General features: G+C 31.2%; 1 protein-coding gene and 1 long non-coding RNA gene across 4 annotated transcripts in view; one reads left to right on the top strand and one right to left on the bottom strand.

Moving 5' to 3' along the window:
- Positions 1–9,883: 9,883 nt before the first annotated feature.
- LOC147909257 (uncharacterized) lies at positions 9,884–17,329 on the top strand. The gene is made up of 2 exons (XR_015545499.1): positions 9,884–13,643; positions 13,812–17,329. It is a non-coding gene; the product is annotated as an uncharacterized LOC147909257 (long non-coding RNA).
- Positions 16,592–26,176, bottom strand: part of LOC105154829 (defective proboscis extension response 20) — a 190,184-nt gene continuing 180,599 nt past the window's right edge. The window contains exons 8-9 of one of the 3 annotated variants that reach the window (XM_011070571.2): positions 22,327–22,469; positions 16,592–18,553 (exon numbers count right to left, since the gene is read on the bottom strand). In XM_011070571.2, the coding sequence (XP_011068873.1) occupies positions 18,435–18,553; positions 22,327–22,469 (262 nt within the window). In that variant the 3' untranslated portion in view covers positions 16,592–18,434. The other 2 variants (XM_011070572.2, XM_087407290.1) reach the window with 2 other exon arrangements.

Here is a 26,176-nt window from a genome sequence, read left to right as displayed (position 1 = left end):
GTTATCTTTTATTTCAATGATTTAAAAAATTGTATCACAAAAGCGTTGTTTAAATTATCCATATCTTCATTTTTAAAATTGGTGCTTTGGCACCATAAGATTTCAATTTCAAAAGCCCATAAATAAACGCACTATGTTATGCAGATATTACTACAATGTTGTTGATAAATTATTTATAATGCATGTGTATGTTATTACAATATTATTGTTCTGCGTCTTGTTAGGTATTTATTTTTATTTTGGTCAATGATGGTCGACGGAGAGGCAAAACTTCTCTCGTAAAGTCACCAAGTTTTATTAAAAGTTCCGCTTTTCTTTCTAATTTCTTCACGGCAAGGTTTAACTTTCCTTTATTGCAGTTGGAATTGCTGCAAATTTAGCTTGAATAAATTACGCCGTATTCAGTATGACTTAAAGTACACAGTCCGGTAAATTTTATTTCATTAATCAGAGAGAGATTTACAAGTTTGGAACGTAAATTCGAATTTTCTTGAGATACCATTGAAGGTAAGCGACGTTACATGACAACAATTTTTGAATTTAAATAAATAAAAAAAGCGTTTTCGCAAGCGGCGAATCTATCCAAACTCTATTCAAATGATCTGCTTTAATAATTTTTGGTACAATGAAAAAAGAATATTTAGTAATCAAAATGAGTGATTTGACTATTCCACTTAATCCAGCTTTTGAAAGCAATTTGAAAACGTAATTGAATCCATTTCCTTTTGCAGATGATGATAACTCGCTTTGCGAAAAGTATTTTCACCTCCGCTCGATTTTACGACGAATTCGAGATGGAAGTTGACCCGGTTCACGTGCTTCAGCTTAGTAGCCAGTGCAGTGGTGTACCACTGACGAACCAAGAGGAAGTTTTGCGATTCGCGAGGGTCTGCGGCGATCCCGAAACGATTTCCGACCTCGATCCTACCCGATTCAATCTAACTTGAATACGAAATCAGATGCGTTTCTCTGCAGATTCTTGTTGGAAAGGGAGAAGCAAATCATAAATCGGATACTTCGTTATTTAAATATGAGGGATGCACCTGCATTCTCAACGTATGCCGCTAACGGAAATTGTTTCTTTTCTGTGCGGTGACATGTTTCATGACGACTTGTTTCGCAGAGAAACATTGATATGCAGAGAATTAGATATATGTATATTTAAATTACATTCTACTTTGTATCACAAAAAAGACCCTTCTGGCTAAGCTTTACGATTAAAAGTTTAGATTTGTCTCTCGTTTACTTTACAATTAGCCTACATTCCACAATGCACACATACGTATGGTGGATGCCACAGATTCTACAAGTTTTATTTTATGAACGTACAACCCATATAACACATCCAGTAATATTACAATACATTTCAGCAATATTACAGTAACACTGTAACATTCTAGGATAGATCGAGGTGAATCGGATTAATATAAGATTTGAAATAGTTAATTGACAGTTGTTAGTTTTTTAGTTTTTTCTTTTAAACAAGCTGTTTTATCTTGCAGCTACTTCCGCACGTTTTTTCTGTACCGGAAACAATAAATAACAGCTCTATATTGCGCGTGATTCAACAGTGTCAGAATAGATCGTGAGTGCAGGCAAATATTTTATCTTTCATTTAAAATTGCGATTCCATGAAGCTTACGAATTTTATAATTTTGTAATAAAAAAAAAAGTTAAAACTTCTGTAAATTATAATGATTTTTACAATGTATACTTTGCAATCTAGTAAAGTAGCGATGATCCGATTTGCCTCTCAATTTCAGAGCGCGAATTGGATAATTTTCTCTTCTCCATTTTTTGTTGCGTAATAAAAATACCATGCTTATATATTATATTATTATGTAAAACCCAAGCTAAAGTGTATTATAAAGATGACAAATTTATAATAAAATTTAATAATAAAGTTTATTTCTTGATTAATGTTTCATTAATTAAAGAAAAATCAGTCCGATTCGCTTCGATGTATTTTATTGTAATAACATTGCAACATTGCAGCAATGTTGCTACAAGATTTTATGCAGTATAAAAATAAGCTATATGAATATTTAGCTTATCTACAATTTTGATAAAAGAAGAAAAATTATTTATTGTGTAATATAGATATAATAGATATGTATTATAGATATAATAGACTATGCATTTTGCAATATTAGCTCCGTTAAAAATAATTAAATCATATCATAAATATTTTTAATTTCGAAAGAGAGAGAGAGAGAGAGAGAGAGAGAGAGAGAGAGAGAGAGAGAGAGAGAGAGATGATTTAAACTATCTCTTTTTTCTAAACCGATGATAACTTCACAGAAATGCGCAGTCTATTCTTATATTACATTTAATTAACATAATGTAAAATGTTTATAAATGTGCCAAAAATTAAGGATAAATTCATAGAATCAATAATAAATAATAAAATTAATTGTAAGTATACTAACAATTTAAGAATCACTAACGGTAAGAAAATATGAATTATTGATTTTATTGATATGGGAAACGAATCACAAATCGATGACAGATTGTTAGCGTCAAATACATTTTTCGTGTCGATTTTTACATATCGGCTCCATAATTCAGCGATACGCGACAATAGCTCGAATCGTGAAGCGGTAATCGGAATAACCGAGTGGTCGATGCGTAATGTAATACTCCACGATAAATAACGATCGTGAAGCGACGGCGGCGATATTTATGATCTGCCAGAAATTACGAAATATCGCCCACAATTAATAAGCAGCAACGAACCGCGTAATCGGATGTGGGGAAAAAAATCCGCGTCTCTTCTCGCACTGCATAAATAATAATAGCTTTAATTTATATGTATACGAGGTCCGAGATAGAAAGATTAAAGCTGGCGTTTAATTGAAATCTTTTTTTTAGTTTTTATTTATTTTTTTTACTTTGTTACATATGTATCATTCTAGATCTGTCCGCTCCTCTGTTTTCTTGTGGATATTTATACGCACGCGCCGAAATCCAAATCTATAACCCTACGTTTCGGAACAGTTTGCGCCAAGAATTTGATCCGATCTCATCTTTCTTCTCGCGGGCGGCGTTGACAACTTTTCATCCTCTCCTATTATACTTCTTTTCTTTTTTTTACCCTGTATAGCCTTCCGTCGCAGTATCGCTGTTTATCGAGCTCACAGGTATAAAATATTGCGGCGAATATCAGCGGGCACTTTTTCATCCGCCGTAAACCCTCACGTTCGTGTAAATTTCTTTTAACGGCACTGGCACTTTAATTGGAAAGCAAATTAATAATGTCGACTCACGCGTTATTACCCAGTTTGTACCGCAATTGATAAACGAGCGACGGTGCAAGTGTAATAGGAACGTCGATAGAGATTTGTGTACATGCATCCCAAAAAGTACATTTTTTGAAAGGAAAACAAAGAAAATTAAAAATTAACAATTTAGCGGATCAAGATAGAGATTTATATACAAAATGAGTCTTAAAAAGTATGTTTATTGAAAAAAAAAGACAGACAAGAAGATTAGAAATTAAAAATTTAACGGATCAAGACCGCAATAAGTAGGTCGAACTGGTTTACTATAATATTATATATTATTATTTTTATCATGCGAAGATCATGCGAAGATCATGCGACTCCTCGGATCATTTATTAACAACGTCGACGTTGTAGAAAAAATATATTCGAATTTATATTGCGGAATTACTTTCGTTATCGTCATGCGGAAACGAGTGGAACAAAACCGCCGAGGAGCGAGATAAAGATGGAAGTACTGTTCGTGCTTCGTATATAAAAGTGTCTTCTTGTTACCGAAGTGTGTATTTTCCGGCATGTAGTGATATATAAAATTCATTTCGGGTTATCGAAAGTAACAACGGAACAACAACTCGCGCCATTTGCCGCGGCAGTTTGTTGCTGATAGCTATTTTGTAAGTCGCATTGGTTCTTTCGAGAACGATACCTATCTGGTTACGCTGCGAAAGATGTGTAAGTTAAATGATACAAATGATAAAATCCGAGAATGATGAAATCTGTAAACACATAACTATGCTGAAGATACATATTAAATTGTTTCTTTAAAAACAATGATATATTGCACAAATAAATTTAATTAAAACAAAGTCACGTTTTGAGGAAAAGAGAGATTTCTTGATACTTAGTCTTGATTAATGAGGTCCATTAGATCGTTTCTCATATAACTTGCTACTTGTATTACTTACATTTTAACTTTGTTTATATTATTTATGTTTCTCAACTAACCTTTAACTATAGTTATGAAACTACACCGAAGTTCTAAAGTGTTCTATTTGAAGTATAGAAGGCAAATAATCTTTTTATCACCTTACGACGATTGATAAAGGAAGGTTCAAAGTTTTTTTACCTCATTTAGAACCTTCATAATATATCAATCCAAATTTATTATTCCTATCGATGTTTCTAATTCATCTGCTAAACAAAGTTTTCATTTTGAGATCAAATGAAATCAGATTCGTTGTAGTCGAGATTTAATATAAGGTAATCGGATCCAATATGTGCGCATAGGTATTCAAAATGTCCTATTTGCTGTTTGTAGATAATTACATGATTAATTCAACAGATAGCAATAGTAGTTAGTATAGGTTGTTCATCTGACTCGATTGCATCAGTTTATTGCTCAATTTGTCCATTCTGTTATCGTCAACAAAGCAAAATACGGAGTGTCATGGTCGTAATATATGATGATGTAATATTTCATAGATAAATAAGTGTTCCTTATAACTGTAAAATAATAAACTACTGAAATTAATATTAATATTTGGTTATTAATTTTAGCAGTTCATATTACTGTATACATACTTTACAACGTTATATAATATATTTTTTCAACATTTTGTTTACAATTAAAAAGAGGAAACTCTTTATAAAGTAGAACTAATATGGCCAATCTAGATATATTGAGTGTATACACATTAATAGTAACGTTTTTCTTGGTACTTTTATTATTTCAGAAAATGAATTATAATTCATCTGTTTATAAATGGAAATAAATAGGTAAATTCATTGTTTGGAAAATATGGTTTTAGTATATGGTTTTATATTCTTATGTGTCAATAAACGTGTCAGTATGTTAATGAACTTATAATTTTACAAAAAAAAAGTAACATTTTATTAAATCAATTTATTTTTCATTTTTCTAAGATTTTTTTGAAAAAAAGGAAAACATATATTTAGATCATATTAGATACATATATATTCAATATGTGCGAATGCTACATTAAAAAAAAATCTATACTGCATCTATATGAATATTTTAATGCGTTATATTTTTTTTATTAGCATTCAGAATGTTCTCTCTCTTTTAAATGTAGCTATTAATTTTCAATTTTGAATTCAGCAAAAAATTAAAAATAATCGTAAAACTTAGGAGCATGTGAGAATTCGGTTATCATATAACATATTTGATAAACAAATATTGATCTGTGTAAAAATCTCTAAATAATGTACCATCATAATTTTACAAGTTTTAACAACTACTCGAATCAATTTTCGAATTAAACGCTTCAAACGCATAATACTCGCATTCCATCGCCGATGATGCATGATAAATGAGCATAAACAAATGTTGCATTTCATGCGTGTCGTGTAAACACGTTTTCGCTTGTGGACAAAGCACCAACGATATCTACTATCTCCGGTATGATTGATGGATCGTGTACACGCCAAATCGTTTTGCAAAAAAATACTGTTACTTGTGAAAAATGGAGAACGAAAAATGAACTCTCAAATGCGATGAAAAATAAATTTATTTTGACATTAATATATTTTGGCGCATTAATATGTTTAGACACGTATGTTATTAAAATGAGTGCATCGTCGGATATAACATGGTTAAGGGGAATTCTACGCTTTTATTATAATGACATTTTTCTTTAACAAGAACATAACATATATAGTGTCCAATTTTAATTATTACATTAAAAAACTGAAATAGGACTTTACATTTTTTTTAAAGCTGAGGTCATATTCATTCTGCAGTTTTATCAGTTTCAATGCATTTGTCCCTCATTAGTCAAATAATATATTTCTCATATATATCTAAATATCTTATCTATTATATTATTTGAAAGATAAAAATATTCGAAAAAAATAAAATATTTCAATATAATCAAAGAGTAGACTGATTACATTCGCCCATTATATCTACCATTCCGAATGTAATTCGGAATTATCGATTATAGATTATGGACGTACGTGAGGCATAACTGTTGGCTTGACGCGAATACGTGTGACGAGACATCGATGACATTTCGTGACAACCCTTTCCGAAAGCACTGAGCGTGATATCATCTGCAAGACGTATCCACACACAGTGTCAGTTACAATTAATCAGAGTCCACTGATCGCGAATGTCCGAGATGTACCGCGAGCTGACGTTACTTAAGGCGATTTTATTTATAGAGTTATTCTACGCAAAGAAAATTCAGAGATGTTTTCCGCAGCAAATTTCGTGCAAAATGCAATGTACATTATTTATATTTTTAAGATCTATTTAAATATTGACAGAAGGAGATGTCTAATTTTATAGATTACGTAACGTGTCATTTCACGATTTTAATGATGTAAACATAAATTACATAGAATATCACACATTCAATCCTTTAGTGCCATACTATACGTTTTATCACGAATTTATTAAACTGATATTGTAAAACATATATATCTCATAAAATTAAATATATTATAGAGAAGAAGGAAGTATTATGGCCAATATAAATATTGTCCTCTTAATAGCTCCTCTTAATATTTCCGTTATTAAGTAGTAAATTCTAACGATTACTTATGGAATTATTTGTTCAGCTCTCCGTTACATGATGCTAATATACCAATATTCAATAGCCAGCACTTATTATAATGCATTTTTTACTTGCAAGTATTCCGAAACGTATCTGAGGTACATTTTAGCATTTAATTACATCTACTTTCTCATTTTTCTTAAACTTGAGCATATTATCACATGAATATATGTATTTTTAAGTGTTGTTTACTTTATTTAATATTTTGACTGTATGCAAATTTAATTGAAATATTTTGAGTTATGCAAATTTAAATAATAGCATGACATTTTGCTAATATGGCCCTCTATGAGTATTGATTACTCACTACTTTTTTGAGATTTTCATATCAAAATAATTATTCGATAATCGATTGCAGCTCTACTGTTAATCTACAGTTTATATTACGTGTACTATTTTTAGTACTGAGCAGCTTATATGTAGAAGTTATGTAAATGTATACATATATGTAAATGTATACATTTATTTGAATACAATCTAAAATATTTTACTTTTTTGTTAATTTTGTAACCAAATACTGTTTTTTAAGTAAAACTATATATATATAATTTTTTAAGATTATTTTTATGGAAGGCCACATTACCAATCACATTTTTCTTTGAGTCATCATGCAATGTCGTCACATTTTTATTAATGTGTCCTAAATAATAAATATTTCGTAATTTTGAATCCAAAATTGATTCAACATTTTAACGAATGTAATTGTCAAGTTTTTAACTTAAATTGATTATTAATCAAGTTATTGTGTAAAACTGGAATGATATAATATTATCTTTTTCTCTGCTACTAATTTTGTTTTATTAAAACACCAGACATTAAGAAATATAATGATAAAAAAATATATGAGAAAAAAAAAATATATATATCTTTATTATATAAATATATATCTTTATTCATAAAAAAGTTATATCATAAAAGTAAAAGATAAACTTCGGGTGTACTAAGATAAATATATCAGTTAGTAGACAATGAGTATGAATTATTGGATGAAATAACAACAATTTTAAACATTAAATTTTTAGTGATATGTTCAACTCTAAATAAATTCGTTATAAATATTTAATTACAAATTTATTAAAAATCGTAAATATTATTAAAAAAGTTTAATGTTTAAAATTTTTGTCATTTTGTTCAATAATTGAATCATGTCTACTACACATGTATATTTATACATTATACTAAGAATAATACTGAGTTAAAATAACTAGGTAATAACTGTGATTTTTATCGTTAAAATGACATTTATGACATTTTGACGTTAAAATGACAGAAAGTAGATAAAAAATTAATCTAACTCTAATCTAAAATTAAATTGTATGATTATAAATCTTTTTAGAAAACATATTAACTTAAATAACAAACAGACATCGTCATTTTGACGTCAATCTCATATTATACTTATTATCTGAATTGTGATTTATGCCTTTCAAAAAGATTTGGAATTTACAATTTAATGAGATTTCATTTTTCCGTTTTATTTTCACATCTCTTCTTCCTCTTTCAATTTAATTTATACGAAATTCCAATATATAGATTTTAATAATAAAGCTTAATTAATTTCAAATCGTGACGCTTCTGTTGGATATTTTTCCATTCGAGGCAATCGATCTTACTATATCAAACATATCGGGATATTTTACGAAATCTTAAATGAATTCGATCGATCTTTATTTTCGTGTACGTAATCGAATTTTCCGAATATAAATCTTGCCCTTCTGCAGTATAGTCAGTAAAACCGCGCGATACGTTTAATTGGGTCACATCGGCGCGTACTTTACCGTTACGTTCCCTTTAATAATTCCTGGTTCCTCGTTCTGGTCGAGAGCAGAACCCGAAAACGTGGCTAACACGCGAGCAGGACTGCGCATAGATGTGTGCGACCGCGGTTAGATGCATTCCGGACATATACAACGCACGGGCGGGATGAAATCGCAGCGATTTATAACGCCGACACCGACGCCCTATCTTGCTGCGTCCAGCTCCCGCGAGAGTGGCTCTCCTCTCGACGATATAACGTCGGCTGGTATACGTACACACACCTTCCCACTTTTACGTCAAGGATGCAATAGCAGCGTTTCTTGGCGAGAGAACATCTTCTTCATGCTTTCGTATTTCATTTCCCGTCGTAGGCCCGCGTCGGCAAAATATACCTATATTTCAAGAAGAAATTACCGCTGGGGAGTAGAAACAGCAGGAATCACTCCCAGTCATCTTTCAGTTATACTTTTGTTTTACTTTTGTTATGTAAACGTAATAAAAGTTCATTTGCATTTTTACACGGCGATGAAAGAAATATTTGCAGCTTAAAACAATCATAGATTGAATCCTACAAATGGAATGTATGAGTGCGCATATATATCGTACAGCATTTTTCAGAATTGTTGGCACGATAGTGGATTTTCCTATGCACGTACGTAAAAACATGGAATTTCTGAAATCCTAGTGTCGCATCCCTGTGGAGAGATGATAATCCGTTAACACAGTCCGTGACAGATTAAAGATAACGACCACACTTACCTGAGCATGTTGTGCAGAGAATAAAATTTGTACTTGCTTCGCATGTATGAGCAATTTTAAGCTAAAAAAAGGCCGATTGGTTTATTTAGTGTTCACTTCCAACGTGAAAACGCGCGCATTAAAAGTGGCAGCATAGTAGCACGCACGTAAAAATTGTTCGTTTTTTTCACAGTGTTAATAGAATTCTATGTTCATCAAACTCTCTCTATTGTTCAAAAAGTAAATTTACGAACGTTTGCATACTCGCTATGTTTTGTAGTTTTAGGCGATTGCGTTTTATTAAATTACTTGCGTGGAGTAAATTGATATCAAGATGCCTTCTCGTATTAAAGATGTATTAGACGTACAATCTCTGTAAAGAAAATTAAACTTGGAAGTATGTTTAATATTTACACTTCAAATAAACTATATATATATATATATATATATATATATATATATATATAAAAGTTGTTTGAATAAGATTATATTTCCGCTTAATAACATATTTTTGTCGTTTATTTATTTTATTTATTATTATTTTTACTGTTAAGAATTAAAATTTAAAAAGTTCATGCATCGCAATGTACTCTACGTAAATAATCTTGAATACATAATGTACTTATATTAAAAAAATTGAGATTTTTATAATTTATTTTATAATACATTTCCATATATTTTTATTAAAGCAAAAAACTAAAAAAATACTATTATTTATTAAAATAATTTAAGATAGTAAATTATCACCAAATTTGTCGTATTATTTTTAAACGTAATTTAGAATAATCTGTAATTTTTTAATAATTTTATCATTTTAAAAATATGTATAAAACATTTTTAAGTTATGACATGTTTATACATTATCCATCACAATTGAGCTTACGCTCAATTAATATATGCAAATAATTATTACAACATCTGCGCGACGGATTTAAGGATACATTCAGGAAATAGAGAAAATAAATAAACATTTTATAATTTATAATTAATAAATAGATATAGTAGGTACATTATTAATAAATAAATATGATATATTATTGTAAGTATATTGGAAGAAAAACATCTGCGTTTTGCAATCTCAGTAATGTAATAATAGTAAAGAATTATTTTGTTATATTTAAATACCATTTTCATTACAAGTCATAAAAAATTTATGTTATCGTTATCGGAGATTACTACTCGCGAATGTTTGAGGTAGCTAATAATTTTTTCCAATTGCGAGACGCTGCTTTGTTGCTGTTTGCGCGAAGAAGTAACGTTGCCGTCTCGCGCCGACTTTAAAACTTCGATATTGCATTTTGCGAGCAATATGCTTCTTTGTCATCAATTCTTTAAGAACCGGAGGGATTCATAAATTTTGTTCCACGCCGCCAAGGCTAGCGTTGCCTCGTAAAGCTGCATGTTTTCTGCATCCATTGCTAAAACGTTCTGAGCGCACGACGAGAAATGGGATATCATTTGTTTGTAAAAATTTTAAAAAATTTTTTAAAAATTAATCGTAATTCCATTATCATATCATCGTATAATATAGTTATTATTACACCTCAAATAACTCGCTTTTGCAAAATCGAAATTCTATTATCTGCTGCAGAATGACGCAAAATAAATTTGTAGCTTATTTATTATGTATGATATTGTGTGCACCATATCGTTCTTCAAAATTTCGTAATCATGTTTCTAGAGAAAAATATATTTATATTACAAACTGTTTTAAATAACAGATGACAACTACATAATAGTTTGTATTAAAGTTTTAAAGCTCTATATTTTTTATTTAATTGATACAAACAGCTTTTCTACATATTTCATTATCATCATAAATCTCGCGTAAATAATGTTATGTATGTACGTGTGTGTGAGGTAAAATATAGACCTCTCTCAATCTACTACTCTGTTTTGAAACGTTATATGTCTGGTAACATTAAAAATCCATTTTTATCCTTTTTACGATGCTGATGCACGTAAAGAAGATATCACGATATCGTCTAGCTCGTGTCTGTTGATGCACTAGATGCCAGCACGCAACACACAGCGCTTGATGAGAAGTGTGAAGAATAGGCAGGCACGCGATCATTCTACAGCTAGTTAGATGTCCGTTTATAATTGTAAGTTGAAGTGAGATGACGTCAAACAGTCTATTCTCCGTTTTTGCGAGACTCGATGATCATCGGAAATGTTAAAATCATTTGCCTTTTAGAGAGGAAAAATAAAAAGTAAATGATACTTCTTGTCGGATGTAAGATAGTCAGGGAAGAGGTTTGGAGCATAAATCGGAGATACATAAAAGTTGTTTTAGGAAAAACTTGCAATATTCTTTCGGTGCACTTTCATTCTTCTGAATGCCCTGTATACATAAAACGCTCACTATGCGTTGGTTTGTACGGCGCTAAAAGGTATGGATACATGCTGCGTGAAAAATGCATGAGAATCAAGCTGGGCGAATAGTAATGACGGTATTGCGCAGTGAATATTTTTCTCCGGCGTGCTGGATCGGTCCACGTGCTGGATGAGATCCGGAAATCTGAAAGCACCGTAGGGGCAAGCGAGCGTGAAAAGTTACAAATGGTATCTACGTTACTTCGAGACCTCACCCTAGGGTAAAAAGACTTATTCGATAAAAGTTGCAAAACGCGCCGGATAACCGCAGTCGATTTTTTTTTGTGTCTTACCTTCATCTGATTTCGAAGTGTGTCCCTTGTGCGGTTCAAATTTATGAAGTTACAATTTTCGCATAAATTATATTTAATTATAAATTTAATTGTAACTCTTGGGTGTAAGAAATCAATTTCTCTTCCAAACTCGCCTTAAATGCTATACGTAATTTTATTTTAATAATTTTTAATAATAATTAATTTTAATGTAACGACACCTTTATATCTCTAGTGTATGTGGCTACCATAATATTTTGTATTTATATTAGAAACGGTCCATTCGAGCCTTTGTCAACATTTTTTGGTGATTTTTTTAACATATCTGAGTTTTATATATATATTATATATATATATAATTTACACATTATAATGCAATTATGTTATTTGAATATTTTATATTAAATTGATATTCAACATTTTTTAATGTTAAAATAACACAATTTATAAGTAAGTGAGCAAATAATATAAATATATGTTTTAAAACGTAAATTTTAAGATAAATGTATGTATAAATAAATGTTAATTTAAAATATCATAAATGTTAATTTTATTGAAAAAAATGCTTCCACAGTTTGCTTACAAATTATATTAGTGTGTTACATTTTGTACGTTAATTTTTTAAAATAATATTTGTATTGTTTTTTAACATATTCAACTTGTATTACATTACAAAAATTTAAGTGGATCATTTGATTCGTGAAAAGTAATAAATTTAAATACAAATTTTCCAATTGTGTATATATTAATCCTTAATTAGTAATATAAAAAATAAGAAATGATTATGATAAGAATGACTACAAATATAGTATATATGCATGTACCAACACATATAGTATATACATATATAAAATTTACATTGAATTATAATATTTAAACATTAAAAATCCAATTTCTATTGTTATAGGCATTTAAATTTCTAGTGATATAAAAAAATCAATAATTAATACATGAAAAGGCTGGTTTTGTAAAAATATTTAAAAATTTTGCTAAATACAGAAAATAATTTTGTTAAATTATTAAAATAATTACGTAGGAATCTCAAGCATAAAGAGCAATGTTGGAAAAGTTTTGACATTGTAACAACCAATGTTGAATCTTCTACATAATTCTTTTGATGGATCAAACAAAATATTATTTTTAGATCTGTAGCTAAATCTCTTTTTTGTATAATAAAAAATTTCTCAGATTTTGCTTCTTTTAATCTTTAAAAATCAATTTATAGTTTTAAAATATGATTATATATTTTATATTTCTAATTAATTATATATATTATCAACGTATATTATAATTGACTAATATTAAATGATAAGGCTGTCATTGCGGACAAATGTCAATGTATTTATTTCGGTAAAATTCTTGAAAGTACTCGCACAGTGTTTGAAGAAAATTTTCGAATGTCGTTGCTTTTAAATGAGCTTTCGAAAGGGAACGTGAAAAGTTACCCTCGGAAGACGAAGAATCTCGTTCGTTGGATGTCGGCGGACCGCGCACGAATGAATAGAGTTCCTGGAGGTCCAACGACGAGATCGATGGAGCCACGTCCAATCTGTCGGTGTACTATCCGAGCTACTTCCCGCGTATATACTCCGTACGTTACTCGCGGCGTATCCCACTTGCGGCTTGGGATGACGATAAGTTCCGCTGGCTTCAATTTCCCGATGAGAGGCGGAGCGCGACCGTTCTACCATATACACGCGGTACGATAAGTAACGGAACGTCGTCCCGGAAATGGGTCTTACTCCGGAACGGCGGAGCACGGCTCAATCTCGGTTTTTGGTTCACGTTCAAACCTCGTTAAATCTCGGTCGAGGTTAGCAAACGAGAATACTAGCAAATGTTGGAATTTGACTATGTTATTTTTACAGTCGCTCCTTTAATCGCAGTTGGGCGTGAAAGTGGCCTGTGCGTTTGTACGGAAGGGTGCAATGCTTTGTTAACTGACCGAAGCTGGACGTATGAGTAAGAGCTGAGTCATACCTTCCTTTCATAAAACGCGTAAGCACTGCGCGTGTCTGATATTTCTCTCAAGAGAAGCACCACAGACTCGTACGTTTAATGACGTTTTCCTTAGAATCCTCAGAATCTAATTTAGTCCTTAGAATTTAGTTCTCCTTATTAGTTGGAATCTAATAAACTGAAGTTACACGTATTTACTCTCATTGTATAATGTGTTTATAACTGAACTGTGAATATTTTTCCCATAGTCATCCAATTTTTTTAAAAAGTAAAACTTAATCTTTATAGGAAATACTAATGAACTTTATAATATACTGGAGCGCACATTTTATAATAAAATATAGAAAATTGTGGCCCGATGAAGAAAAGTAAAGCAAACAAATACTTGTTTTTCTGACTCTTTTCTACTATATTATAAAACATATTATTAATCAATTAATGAATCCCTGACAAAGAAAATAGTACAATCTTTGCATCAGAGTGCCATTGTCTAGGAATTGAGGCACACCCACTTTTTGATGGCTCAGTCCAATATATTCCAGAACTGGAAAAGCCTGTATAATGCACTAAAATAGTGTTATATTTTGAGGCAAAGGACATAATGACATATAACGAATTATAATCTAAAAATTTAAATCAAGGAAAAGTTATAAAATTTTGAAAATAAAAATCCCCGTTCTTTAAAGACTAAATATATACTCTATATTTATGTACTATAATTTGAGAAGCTTCCAAGTGTTTCCAGCCAAGTGTTTTAGAAATAATTTTTACTCGAGAATTTTCATAAAGGTTTGCAAATAGGACTAGTGTTTCAGACATCTCTTCGTTTTCCAATCAATGAAAATCTCGCATATGTATTCTGGGTCGCGTTGTAGCTGCAAATCGAGTAAGCTCCGAGTGAGAGAGGAAATGCCTCGTTTGAACGAGATACGCGACACAAACTACGGAAGAGACGATGTCGTCAACGTCAGCTGTACGTGCGGAATTCTAATTCGCTATGCTCGATTTACAAAACTACGCGCACGATTTTGCGTCAACGATCCTACATTCTGCTTTGTGTGGCGTATATACATTGTCAAATCCGATACTTTTTCCGATTCAAATAAGTCAAAGCGTGACAATCCTTTAACATGATCAAACAAATGTTATGTAAAAGGGAATGTAATCTGAAATTTACAGAAAATGGGATTTGAAGCATTTTTACGTCAAGATGTTTTCAAGTGCTACTATAACTTTTATTATAACAGGATGACAAAAAAGTTTGACCACATAGTTTTGTGTTTATTAAATCATTAGTAATGCACATTAAAAAAAAAACAACAAACTGTATGTGGACTGTTATATTTGATTAAATTAGATTAATTAGATTAATAAAATTACATTTGATTAATTAGATTAATTTAATTAAATTAGATTAATTTGATTATATTTTATTAAATAAAAAATTATAATTGATGGACATTCAAAATATCCACCTTTAATTTTGATACAATGGGCGAATTCAAATCGGCAAAGTGGCTAGGCATGCTTGTTGAGTGAATGAGCATGATTGGTTCTTACCTGTGGATCCAACTAATTATATTTAATTGCTCAGCGAGTAGAGCTAGTCGTTTTGTTGATTTGAACTCACCCAATTTAAGATGCTTTGAGAATGTATCAATGATGACCGCGCATCTCTTCTTCGGATAAATTTTCCTAGGCAATAGATTAGTTTTCAGTTCATCCGTAAAAATCTTTTCTGGTATAAGTTCTTTTATTTTTATTTATCTCTTTAAGGACCAGAGCTTTTTAACAAGGTAACTTATGGATGATTTTACTTTTTAAAGGTCTTTTCGGAATTGAATTCGATTCTAGTCTTAGAATTTTTCAAATTAAAAAAGAAATATTAAAATAATACTAATTGTTGTGAATAATATAAAAATGAATAATAAAAATAATACTAATTATTGTGAAACTCGGATTTAGAAGGTTTTTGATATCTCTGAGTTTGAATGTGACATGAAAATATCAAATTTCAATAGAGTAGTAACCTCCATGACAGAGGATCTAGTCACAGAGTTCTTAATCAGTGTGTGAAAGTCAGTTTGAAAATCAGTAACTATTAACTGATCAGTATTAATTGTTTACGGAGTGCACTAATAAGCAAAACTGGAAATTTGTCATATGTATATTTCACAATTAAAAATTCTCTAAAATCGACTTTTATGATAATCAAATTTTTTTTAAAATTTTGTCCGTCATATTATGTAGCATTTTGAATTTTTTAATTTTTGACTTCAGATTCGAATAAAGCATTAATTATAAAAAATTTCTCTATAGACCAAATTTTATAAAAATTGAGTGAATAATTTATAAAATAAAAAGAGATGATCTCAAAAGAATAATAAATAATATAACTAATAGTTAAGGATTTTTTATAAATATATATTATACTACTTCGTGGCAAGCTGATGTCAATTGTCGTGGATATTAAAATTTTTAGTGTAATTAATAATGTTAGCTTGCTATTTATAATAATTTAAAAAATACACAAAACTTTATACAAATTTTTATGTCACCATGTATATGCCTTTTAAAGTTTTAAAATTTTATTCAGAGTATATTACTTACCTGAAAGATTACGTTTGATTATCATTTAGATTAAACTTCTGAAATTAGCACTGTGAGGCATACAAAGAGACAAGGCCAGTTCTTGTAAAACGCATATTGTATATTACGTGATTTCGTTTTCCTCACGATAAAACGTTAGGTTCGACTTAAATTTATATATTATGGCGCGCAATTTCTCTCTCTCTCTCTTTCTTTCTTACATGTATACAGCAGACACACTTTCATAGCATAAAGATTTGGTTGGCTGCATGAAAGACAAGCGTACCTTCATCACTGTACAACACATATTCAGATGATGTTTACGCAAGCCATATTTTACATTTTTCTGTTGAAATAATATAATTACGAGACACGAAAATTATGAAATTATGATACGTATTTGTTTCCATATATGATAAAAAACATAGCATCTGAATATGTATCTTGGCGACTTTATAATTTATACAAACATACAATACGTTAACACCCTGTCACAAAGAACGGGCACCGATATTGGTAAGCAGACGCAGTCGATGCACTGTCTGCTTTAATCATTCTCTCTTTAGTACATTTCATTAAAAGTTACTATAGATTAATTTAATTTACAGCGCGCATAATATATATATGCATTCATATCATATTATTATTATAATTAACAATGATAATTCATTATAATAATCAAAATAATCTCGAAATATTCAACAAACCCTATCAATAGGCAACAGTCTCCGATAGACCGATAACCAATGTTGTCGATGAAATGTTTTTTAATTATCAATAATAAAATAATATTCGATAAAACGATGAAAGCTCGTGATCCCGTTAATTGAAAAATTTGCGAGTCCCGTGTGAATCTTCACACTCGTTCTACGCTAAAAAAAAAAAAAAAAAAAAAAAAATGCTCCGCTGGATGCCGAGAATTTCGTAATATAATGGTATGAATAGTGATGGATGGAGGCCGAATTGAACAGCGCAATTTGTCTCGATTATCACAGCCATAGTGATACGCGATGGCAGTCACTCCAATGACTCGGTTAGCAGTTTGTGCTCCGAGCCTTTATTGTTTACCGGTTATTGGTTATTCGATTATACGCAGATTTATGATTTTATTATAGCTTTGGTCATTTCTAGCTGCGAGAGCGATTGCGCTATGATAACTTACCAATGTGCTAATATCGAATAATCAAATGCACACCAAACAGCACGATCGATGTTAATAGCGTCGCCGTATCGTTTCACAATGACCGAATAATTTGCTTCGCATCTGGTAAGCAGCATGCTATGCTTGCGGTAATTTAGTCGGTACGAGCGCGTCTTGTTCGGTGTCGCACAGAAATATTCAAGCCTAATGGAATTTCACGAAGTGAAATTTGATCGAGCCGAGCTAAAAATGAGACAGGCACATTAGTAAACGACTTATCACATTTTAACAAATAACAATTAAATCCATAATATTCTTATAAATGAGTACATTGATGAATATTGTTCTCGGACGAATTAATTAGCTAAAGAGATTAAAACTGGCCGTTCACTGAGGCGTCTATCCTGCGTCGAAAATTGTAATCCCATGTATAAACGCTTGAATAAAATTGTGCTGAGAATTGACGAAGGTATTATTTTGCGATACAGAAACGCTCTGACATGAATCTCGCAAATGTCGAACGATCCATATCGCGTTTAGAATAACGTTTCAAAATAACGCAGCCAACCGCCTCTGTCTCTTCGCCTACGTCTTTTATGTCAACGTAATATAGTAACGTAACACACTCCCACTTTGGCCCTCATGTTCACACTCTCGTCACGATAATAGAAAAGTTCGTGCGGTGCATAGGTGATAACGTTTCGTTCATCGTTGAGGAGCACTGTCCCTTTGTCATCGTCACGAAGTGCTCTCTCACCAATCCGGGCAGTTTTCGTGATACCCAAGGAAGCTGTTCAAGCCTTCATCTGAGCACCTGACCTGATCGGGCTAGAACAGCAGCCAGGAAGAATAGTGACGAGCTAGTGGCATCCGCTCGAACGAGCCGTGCACCGCTATGATGTAACTCGGCTAAACTTTCTCCTGAAACAGTGTTAAAAACACTCACAAGGAAATGCTCGCAGATCCTTCTTCGACATGTCGAAACCGTCGAGAATTCTTACGTTTGTGTGCTTAGCAGGGCCCTCCCACTTAACTAACATTTAATGAATAAATTATAGGTATAATATTGTAATAATCCGCTATTTATATTTTTCGGATATTTTGTAAAAATTAAAATAAAAATTATAACGCGTAATAATGTGTAAAACAAAAATCATAATGCAAATATTTAAGGACTAAGACCTTCCACACATGTTCAAATAAACTTGTCAAGTATGCTTGCGTAAAGATTATTTGACAAATTTAGACCGGCCACAATTTGTAAATTTACTTGAACGTGTGTGCCCGTTTAATACAAATATTAAAGTGTACATATTTAATATCTTAGTTTGAACTATCGTAACATCCAAGATTTCTCATAATTAATAAAAGACAATAAAAGGGCTTACAGCAACAATGGGCTATTCCACAATGTAATTGAAGATATGATAGCTAATATTGATATAGAAAGGATAAGTGGCAGAGTTCTCTATTTGTCAATTAAGAGAAATAAATTTTCAGTCAAAGTGGATGTAAGTGAGCGGTATCTTAAGACATTACTTAAGACGATCTTAAAGAATAGATTATAAATATCGGCCTTAATGTTTAAATATTTCAGAGCGAATTTGTACAATTCTATAAACCGCGCGCCGAAATCTTTTTCGGTTTTGTAAAACTCAATTATAAACAGAATTAGAATAATAATAATTAATATTAAACTAACAATGTAATAATTTTGATGCTAATAAGTATCTTATCATTAGAAGAACATTTATAATTTGATGCTAATCTATATATAAGCATCTTAAAAACTGTGAATAATTTAATTTATTGCGAGAAATACTATTTCAGCCTGGATTCGGATCTCTTGAATCTCCTGATTATTGTGACAAATAAGATGTTTAGATTAGCATTAAATTATAAATTTTTCTAAGATGCTCATTAACATAAAATTATTAAATTGCTTGTCAATCTCATTTTATAAAGAAAATGGATAAAGGACTTTATTACGCATCAATTTTATTTACATGTTTAACTACTACTTTAACTATTGTGGATTAGCTTCTATTACTATTGCAATAAGATCTTCAATGAACGTTTTCTTGTTAAATACTGTAAGCTTCGATTGAATTTAAACGCATTTGAAGTGAACATCAGCTTGTAACGAAAGCCGGAGCTACATAATGCAAGTATCAAATGGTGCTTTCCAGTAAGCGATACTGTGTGACATAGTGATCATGTCATCTTTGTTTAACATTGGCAAACAAGGATGTAATGATTCACTGTTCACACGGTGTTATCTGTGTCTCTTGTTAGAAAGCACCCAAAACATCTTGTACAATTTAGTTCCAATTGAGATGTGTCGTGTCTATATTAAGCTTCACAGGATAATCGAAATGACATTTGCGTGAGTCATGTTGTAATCTGAGGTTCCTGTGGGATCGTGAATTCCCAGGCATTTGATTCCAAGTGAAGTCGCAGACAATCGTATATGCTGAAAGATGTTTGAATTTATGAACAAACTATTTTTGCGCGAAGTGAGTCTCCCCGTCATCGATATCGTGTCATGGCGAAATTCTGTGTTATCTTTGTGAGATAGAAATGTCTCTACTATGATACATATCTTTATTTCTAATCTTCTGTTGAAAAGAAAATAAAAACAATTGGAACAATCTTGTTAAAGAAACGAGAAAATTGTTCTATTTATTATGGAGGTTTCGTAAGAATGTGTAAGAAATAGCATCCCAAATTTAAAATAAACTACTAAAATAAATTAATTTGACTACCCCCAAAAATCTAATACTGGCTAATTTGATATCGAAAGACAGTAATTAATTATTTATTTTGAACAACAATGCTTTTAATATTCTAAATTTTAATATTTTAAATATAATACCAATCAATTTAATACTGAAAGACTGTAATTAATTATTTATTTTAAGTATTAAAAGCATTGATCAGTATAATTAAATATTGTTTTTTAGTATTAGATTTTTGTAAGAATTATAAGATAAGTAATAATAAGTAACAAACATATAATAAAATAAAAAAGTTATAGGATTTTTTACAAGAGTTTCTTTTTGTCTTGGGAAATGTCATACGAGTTTGATAGACAGAGATTAACTTGGAAACCATAATGCATAAGTCGCAACATCAAAGCATTTGTGCAAAGTTTGTCTGTATAGTCAGAAAACTCAACTTGCGTACTTAGTTTCGTCGCAAGTTCCTGCGCGAAAGCGTTTTAAGAAGATCCTTTATAACAAGTTTCGACATGCGAACTTTCTCGTAGGAGTCAAACATCAAGAGGACTTTTAGGCGCATCTGCGAGCGCAGTTCAAGATAAATATTAAATACTTCAAAAGCGTGTACTTCGGTAATAAATAGCCGCGTCTGCAGCTATTACACAGAGAGAGTTATACTGAGTTATAAGCAAACGTTTCGGCTTTTGTAATGGGAGCAAGCGCGAATACCGCGCATCGGTGAATGTTGTGAATTCGTCAATTACTTAAGACTTGTAGCACAATTCCCTTCTAACTGTTATCAGACTGTTTCGTATCACGTTAACTAGCAAAATCGTTTGAGACAAGTTTTCACAGGCTGTGTTCCAAAACTAGATTAAATTTCGACGATAAATTTTTCGAGACAAATTTCAACTCCAAATTGAACAAAATACGTGTGCACACACAAAGGTAATACAACAGAATTCCTATTTAAATACCGTTTAACTGAACATTCGATCGTTCGAATAGCGTCATCAAAGAAACGAAAATAAACATTTCACGTGTTTCAGTATAAACAAGTACGTTTAGTTACACGACGTGCTCTTAATTTATAGTAATCTGAATCCTACAAACGTATTTGCGAAATGTAAAATGTTACGTATGCCTTGCGTAAGTAAATTAATTTTTACAGGCATTTTGAAATATATTCTTCTGTAAAATAAATTTCATGATAGCAACAGAAAGCTGCAAAAATAGCTAAAAAATTAATAGAAAAATAAAGAAAATGGAATGAATAATAAAGAACACTGATAATAATCATAACTTTTTTGTTACGTTTACAAAATATCGTATAATAAGCAGACTTTTTTAAAATATTATTTGCGATTGATTATTACATAGAATATAACGGTGCAATTTGGATAACGAGGCATTTTGGAAAGTTCAGATTTCGCGTATGCTTGTTAGCTACGGGAAACGCCGCCAAAAATGCGAGATATGGTTTCATGAATAATGTGTTAAAGCTGTAGGAAGAAAGTAATTTATTTGCGGTCGCTGTTTTTAGAATATTCTCTTAACTTTAAGTTTTTACATTAGAAAGTTTTGTTCTATATTTTTCAAGAAAAATTTCGAGTCTTTTTATGAACATTCGTCTTTATCAACATGTATAGATATTGTTTCAATAAAACTGAAAAAATGCCTTATTTGATATATTAATAATTATTATGATTAAAATTGTCTCGGTCCTATTTAATTTGATTTTCAAATTTTCTTCGTATGAAAATTCAGCGGACAAGTTTTAGTGTAACGACATATATTTTGTATCTTGATGTTACTGTATATATACCATAAGAATTTTATTGTTGCAGTTTTTTGATACGTTCTATATAATGCAACTGAATTAGATGACAACATCGTACATTTCATACGCTATGATGATAAAAGTGATTGCACAAAAGAGCAATCGAAAAATATCGAGAAATAAATTATCCTCACCGTTCAAAACGTGAACGTGAATTGTGGCGGGTTGGTCCGGCATGGTGGTAAGCTGGCAGGTGTAATTTCCGCTATCCGAAGGTCCGACTTTAGCTATGCTGAGAGTCGAATTGGCCCCCTCTTCCATCAAGTCCGTTTTTACGCTATAACAGATAGACACGGCGTTGAAAATGCCCCAAAATCGTGCCAAGAATATTTTGTGCACTGTACATATTTTGTATTACTCATTGAGAGAAAGAAGTTTTACAATTATTGTAATTTAATTGTAATTTATAATCACTTTTGTACACTTTTGTTTTTTTTGCCAACTATGCATGTACTAACTGTACTAAATTGTAGCAGTAATTAACTGAAAAATAGAGTTGCTAACCATATTTATTTTAGCATATAATTATTGTTACAAATATTAAACATTTTTCTCTCGGTACGCTTGACGATGCTACATAGCTGATACATAGCTGAAAGTATTACAATATAAATATTTATGTATTCAACTTCTGTCGCGCACTGTAAAAAAGTATATAAAATTACATAAATAATATGTGTAAAATTTACAACAGTAAAAATATAGGTAATATAAAATAATATAAAATAATATAAAATAATATAAAATAATATAAAAATAATATAATATAAAAATAATATAAAATTGTTCTTTAAAAAATTAATTACTTTTACCATTAATCGTGTAAATATCGTTTTATATTAGACGAAAAATTACAATAGTATATTATATAATTTTTATGTGTAAAGATTTTTATTATATTATATAATATACTGATAGTATATTACACATATTATATTTGCATTTTTATTTTTGTACGTATCAATAACATAATTTAAGAAAAATTAATGTATGTACTTTGTTGGTGAATTAATACGTAAATATTTCTATAAATTTAACTTAAATTGTAAATTTATTTTTGCAAATTGTTTTAATATTATAAAAAAGAATATTACTTACTATAAAGTAGGATATTTTATTAGTAAGTTGTGACTTTACGTGTGTAAATGTGTAAACCTTTAATAATAGGTTCCAAAATTATCCAGTACAAGTATTGTAATTTTAATCTTATTTACAGTATTGTTAAATCTGTATGTTCGAAAATTTTAATTCACAAATCCTTTTTGAAATATCTATAATAATAGAAGTATCTATAATTATAGAAAATATTTGCTACAAAAAGTTATTAATTGAATGCTAATAAGTGTACATCCAAGATAAAAAATATGTCAATCACGATGACATGCTTTTCGAAACACTAGAAATTTCTCGAGAAAAATGACCAACGCAAAGTCGTGAATCGTTCGCTGTAGTGCGAAAGAAGAGAGCATCTCCTTAGGTTAACGAGAACTCTTCAATTTTGCCAGTTCTACTGCCCTTGCACCTTGCTTCTTTGTCCTAACTAATCGCTGATTCTCCATCACTACTCAAGTCGTTTTTCTTCTTTTCTCGACTTCTTTTTATCTCTGCTCTCATCTGGCACGGCCACTCTTCATTCGCACGATTTTATGCGAACTTTTTTCGCGGCAGAAGATAAGTTAATCACAAATGAGCCAAAATTATCGATTCTCGCGAGAGTGGTGCGTACATACTTTGTGCAAACAACAGAATAACAAATTTTACCGAATAAATATTTGTGCAGAACCGTCGACCTATCTTGATAACGCACTTCATATCTATCAACGCTTGATTTTTTTTTTTTTTTTTTGGTTAAATTGAACATTTCAACCTGCAAATTTGCAAATTTGTTTTTATAAACATGGAGGAAATATTATTAGGTGTTGGAATTAATTCGTAGCGTTTTTTAATGAAAGAATGTTATTTATTTCACATGAGCATTAAAAAATACATTAATGAAAGTACTTCCCATCACTTGTAAAACGCTACGAATTAATTCCAACACCTAATATTATGATAATATCATAAAAGAAAATTAAGAAAATTTGTAGAGTATAAACAATTTTTCTGTTTGTTGGAAACAAAAAATAGATCACAAACTTTGGAACAATTTACATAGTACTTAATATCCTATTTCATGCTTTGTGTTAATGTCATAATTTCATTATTTCCATACTTTTGATTCATCTTGTATCGATGTCATAAAATGGCGTCCATCACTTGCACATTGATAAATTATTAGATATAACAGTTTCTTATAATGAGGCCTGTCCTTTTCGTAAAATTGCATTTCAAGTTGAAAAGAAGTGTGAAGAATGCAACGAGACAATGACTTCGTTAAAGTGCACTAATTGCAGGCAGAAATATACCTTTTCTCCTTTTCTCTCGAGGGAGAAAAGTTTCCGCGTGAAACTGCATGCTGCAGAGACGTCTTGCGGAAAATTGCTCTCGTACTCGACGTTCCTATTTTTGTGAGAAACTAGCGGAAAAAGGAGACTATTCGAGCGAGCATTTTGTGCGAGGTGCAAGTGGCGATTCAGAGTGTTCCAGCAGAGCAGTAAATATTGAGAGATGACGACACAGTTAATAGCATTTGTAACATGATTACGATTTTATATCCTCTTAAAATATCAAAGCTAGATGTAATAGTAATGGTATTTGTAAAATAAAAAAAGAGAGAGAGAGAGAGAGAGAGAGAGAGAGAGAGAGAGAGAGAGAGAGAGAGAGAGAGAGAGAGAGTGTCGAAAGTTAAAAAAGCAGTATGATTATAAAAGTTATAACGAATTTGTTGACAATTCTATGGTTCTGATGACGATCGCGTTGAAGTTATATCTTATATGACTTCCAGTTCGCGCTTTTAAAGGCTACTTGACAGCTAGAGCGGCAAACGTTTGTCCGGTAAATATTTTACAGCGGAAATTTTTAGCATTTCCTTTTTGTGTTCTGTACACGACAGACGTGACCGCACGGAACAAAAGCGTATGCTTTTATGGCGATATTGCCCTGAACATATTGTATTATCGCCACTCCATGTGTCCTATGGGAATAATATAAGTTCTCTAAGTATTATTTGATAACTGGTCTCTCTTTATTAGTTTTATTTTAACGGATGATCAAATTGTGCCGAATTTAACGTGACTTTTCTTACGCAAGACCGACTGATATCTTTCATGGTATTCTGCTGTGATGACTTTTGAGAGTAAAAGGATATTAGCAAGAATAGAGGAAGCAAAAAAAGATAAGAGAGGGATAAAAGCCACCACAAAGAATAATTTAAATTGGCAATCTTGTCAAATGGATCCTATTAAAGATTCAATTCACGCTGCTGTAACTACTTAATTGGAATGTGACTGTCCACGATTTTCCGCAGCAAAGCATTTTTCTTTCCCTCTCTCTCGTTGTAATTTGACAATGACGTAACCTTGCATGTCGCAATTGTTGTTGAATGGTCGTTCTCTTTACGTTCTACCATTGTTAATGTGAAATTCAGCAGAGAGACAAAGCCTTTCCCTTTTACAGCTGTTTCTCCAGCTTCGCTATCCTTTCGCGAAGGAACGTCCTTATTTATGCCGGATTGCGTGTCTCTGAGAGTGGAAACTTGACCGAGAAAGGTTTTGAATCGCGCCGAGCAAGCGAGACTTTAATCGAAAAAGTTCCTGCAATTTGTCGCTTTCGTTCTCCCCGGCCGGTTGAACACCGGTAGGTGATCGCTCGTTTATTCGCGATGTTGAGCGTCCACTGCCTGCACCCAGCAACGTAAGAGCTTTTGTGAGAGAATTCTTACAATTAATCCGATACGGAAACGCGAAATGAAAATAGAAAATAGTTACCGAGATTCTTGGGATCAGCTTAAAAAATTAGCATGGTCCAATGTAAATTTAAATTTGAATATTTATGTTTTTAAATAGCTTTTACGTTGTACTAAAAGCTGCGCCTTTATTTCAATTA

This window comes from Acromyrmex echinatior, chromosome 6, assembly GCF_024713525.1.
Source record: "Acromyrmex echinatior isolate Ae372 chromosome 6, ASM2471352v2, whole genome shotgun sequence".
NCBI lineage: Eukaryota > Metazoa > Arthropoda > Insecta > Hymenoptera > Formicidae > Acromyrmex > Acromyrmex echinatior.
This window is presented reverse-complemented; position numbering and strand designations above follow the sequence as displayed.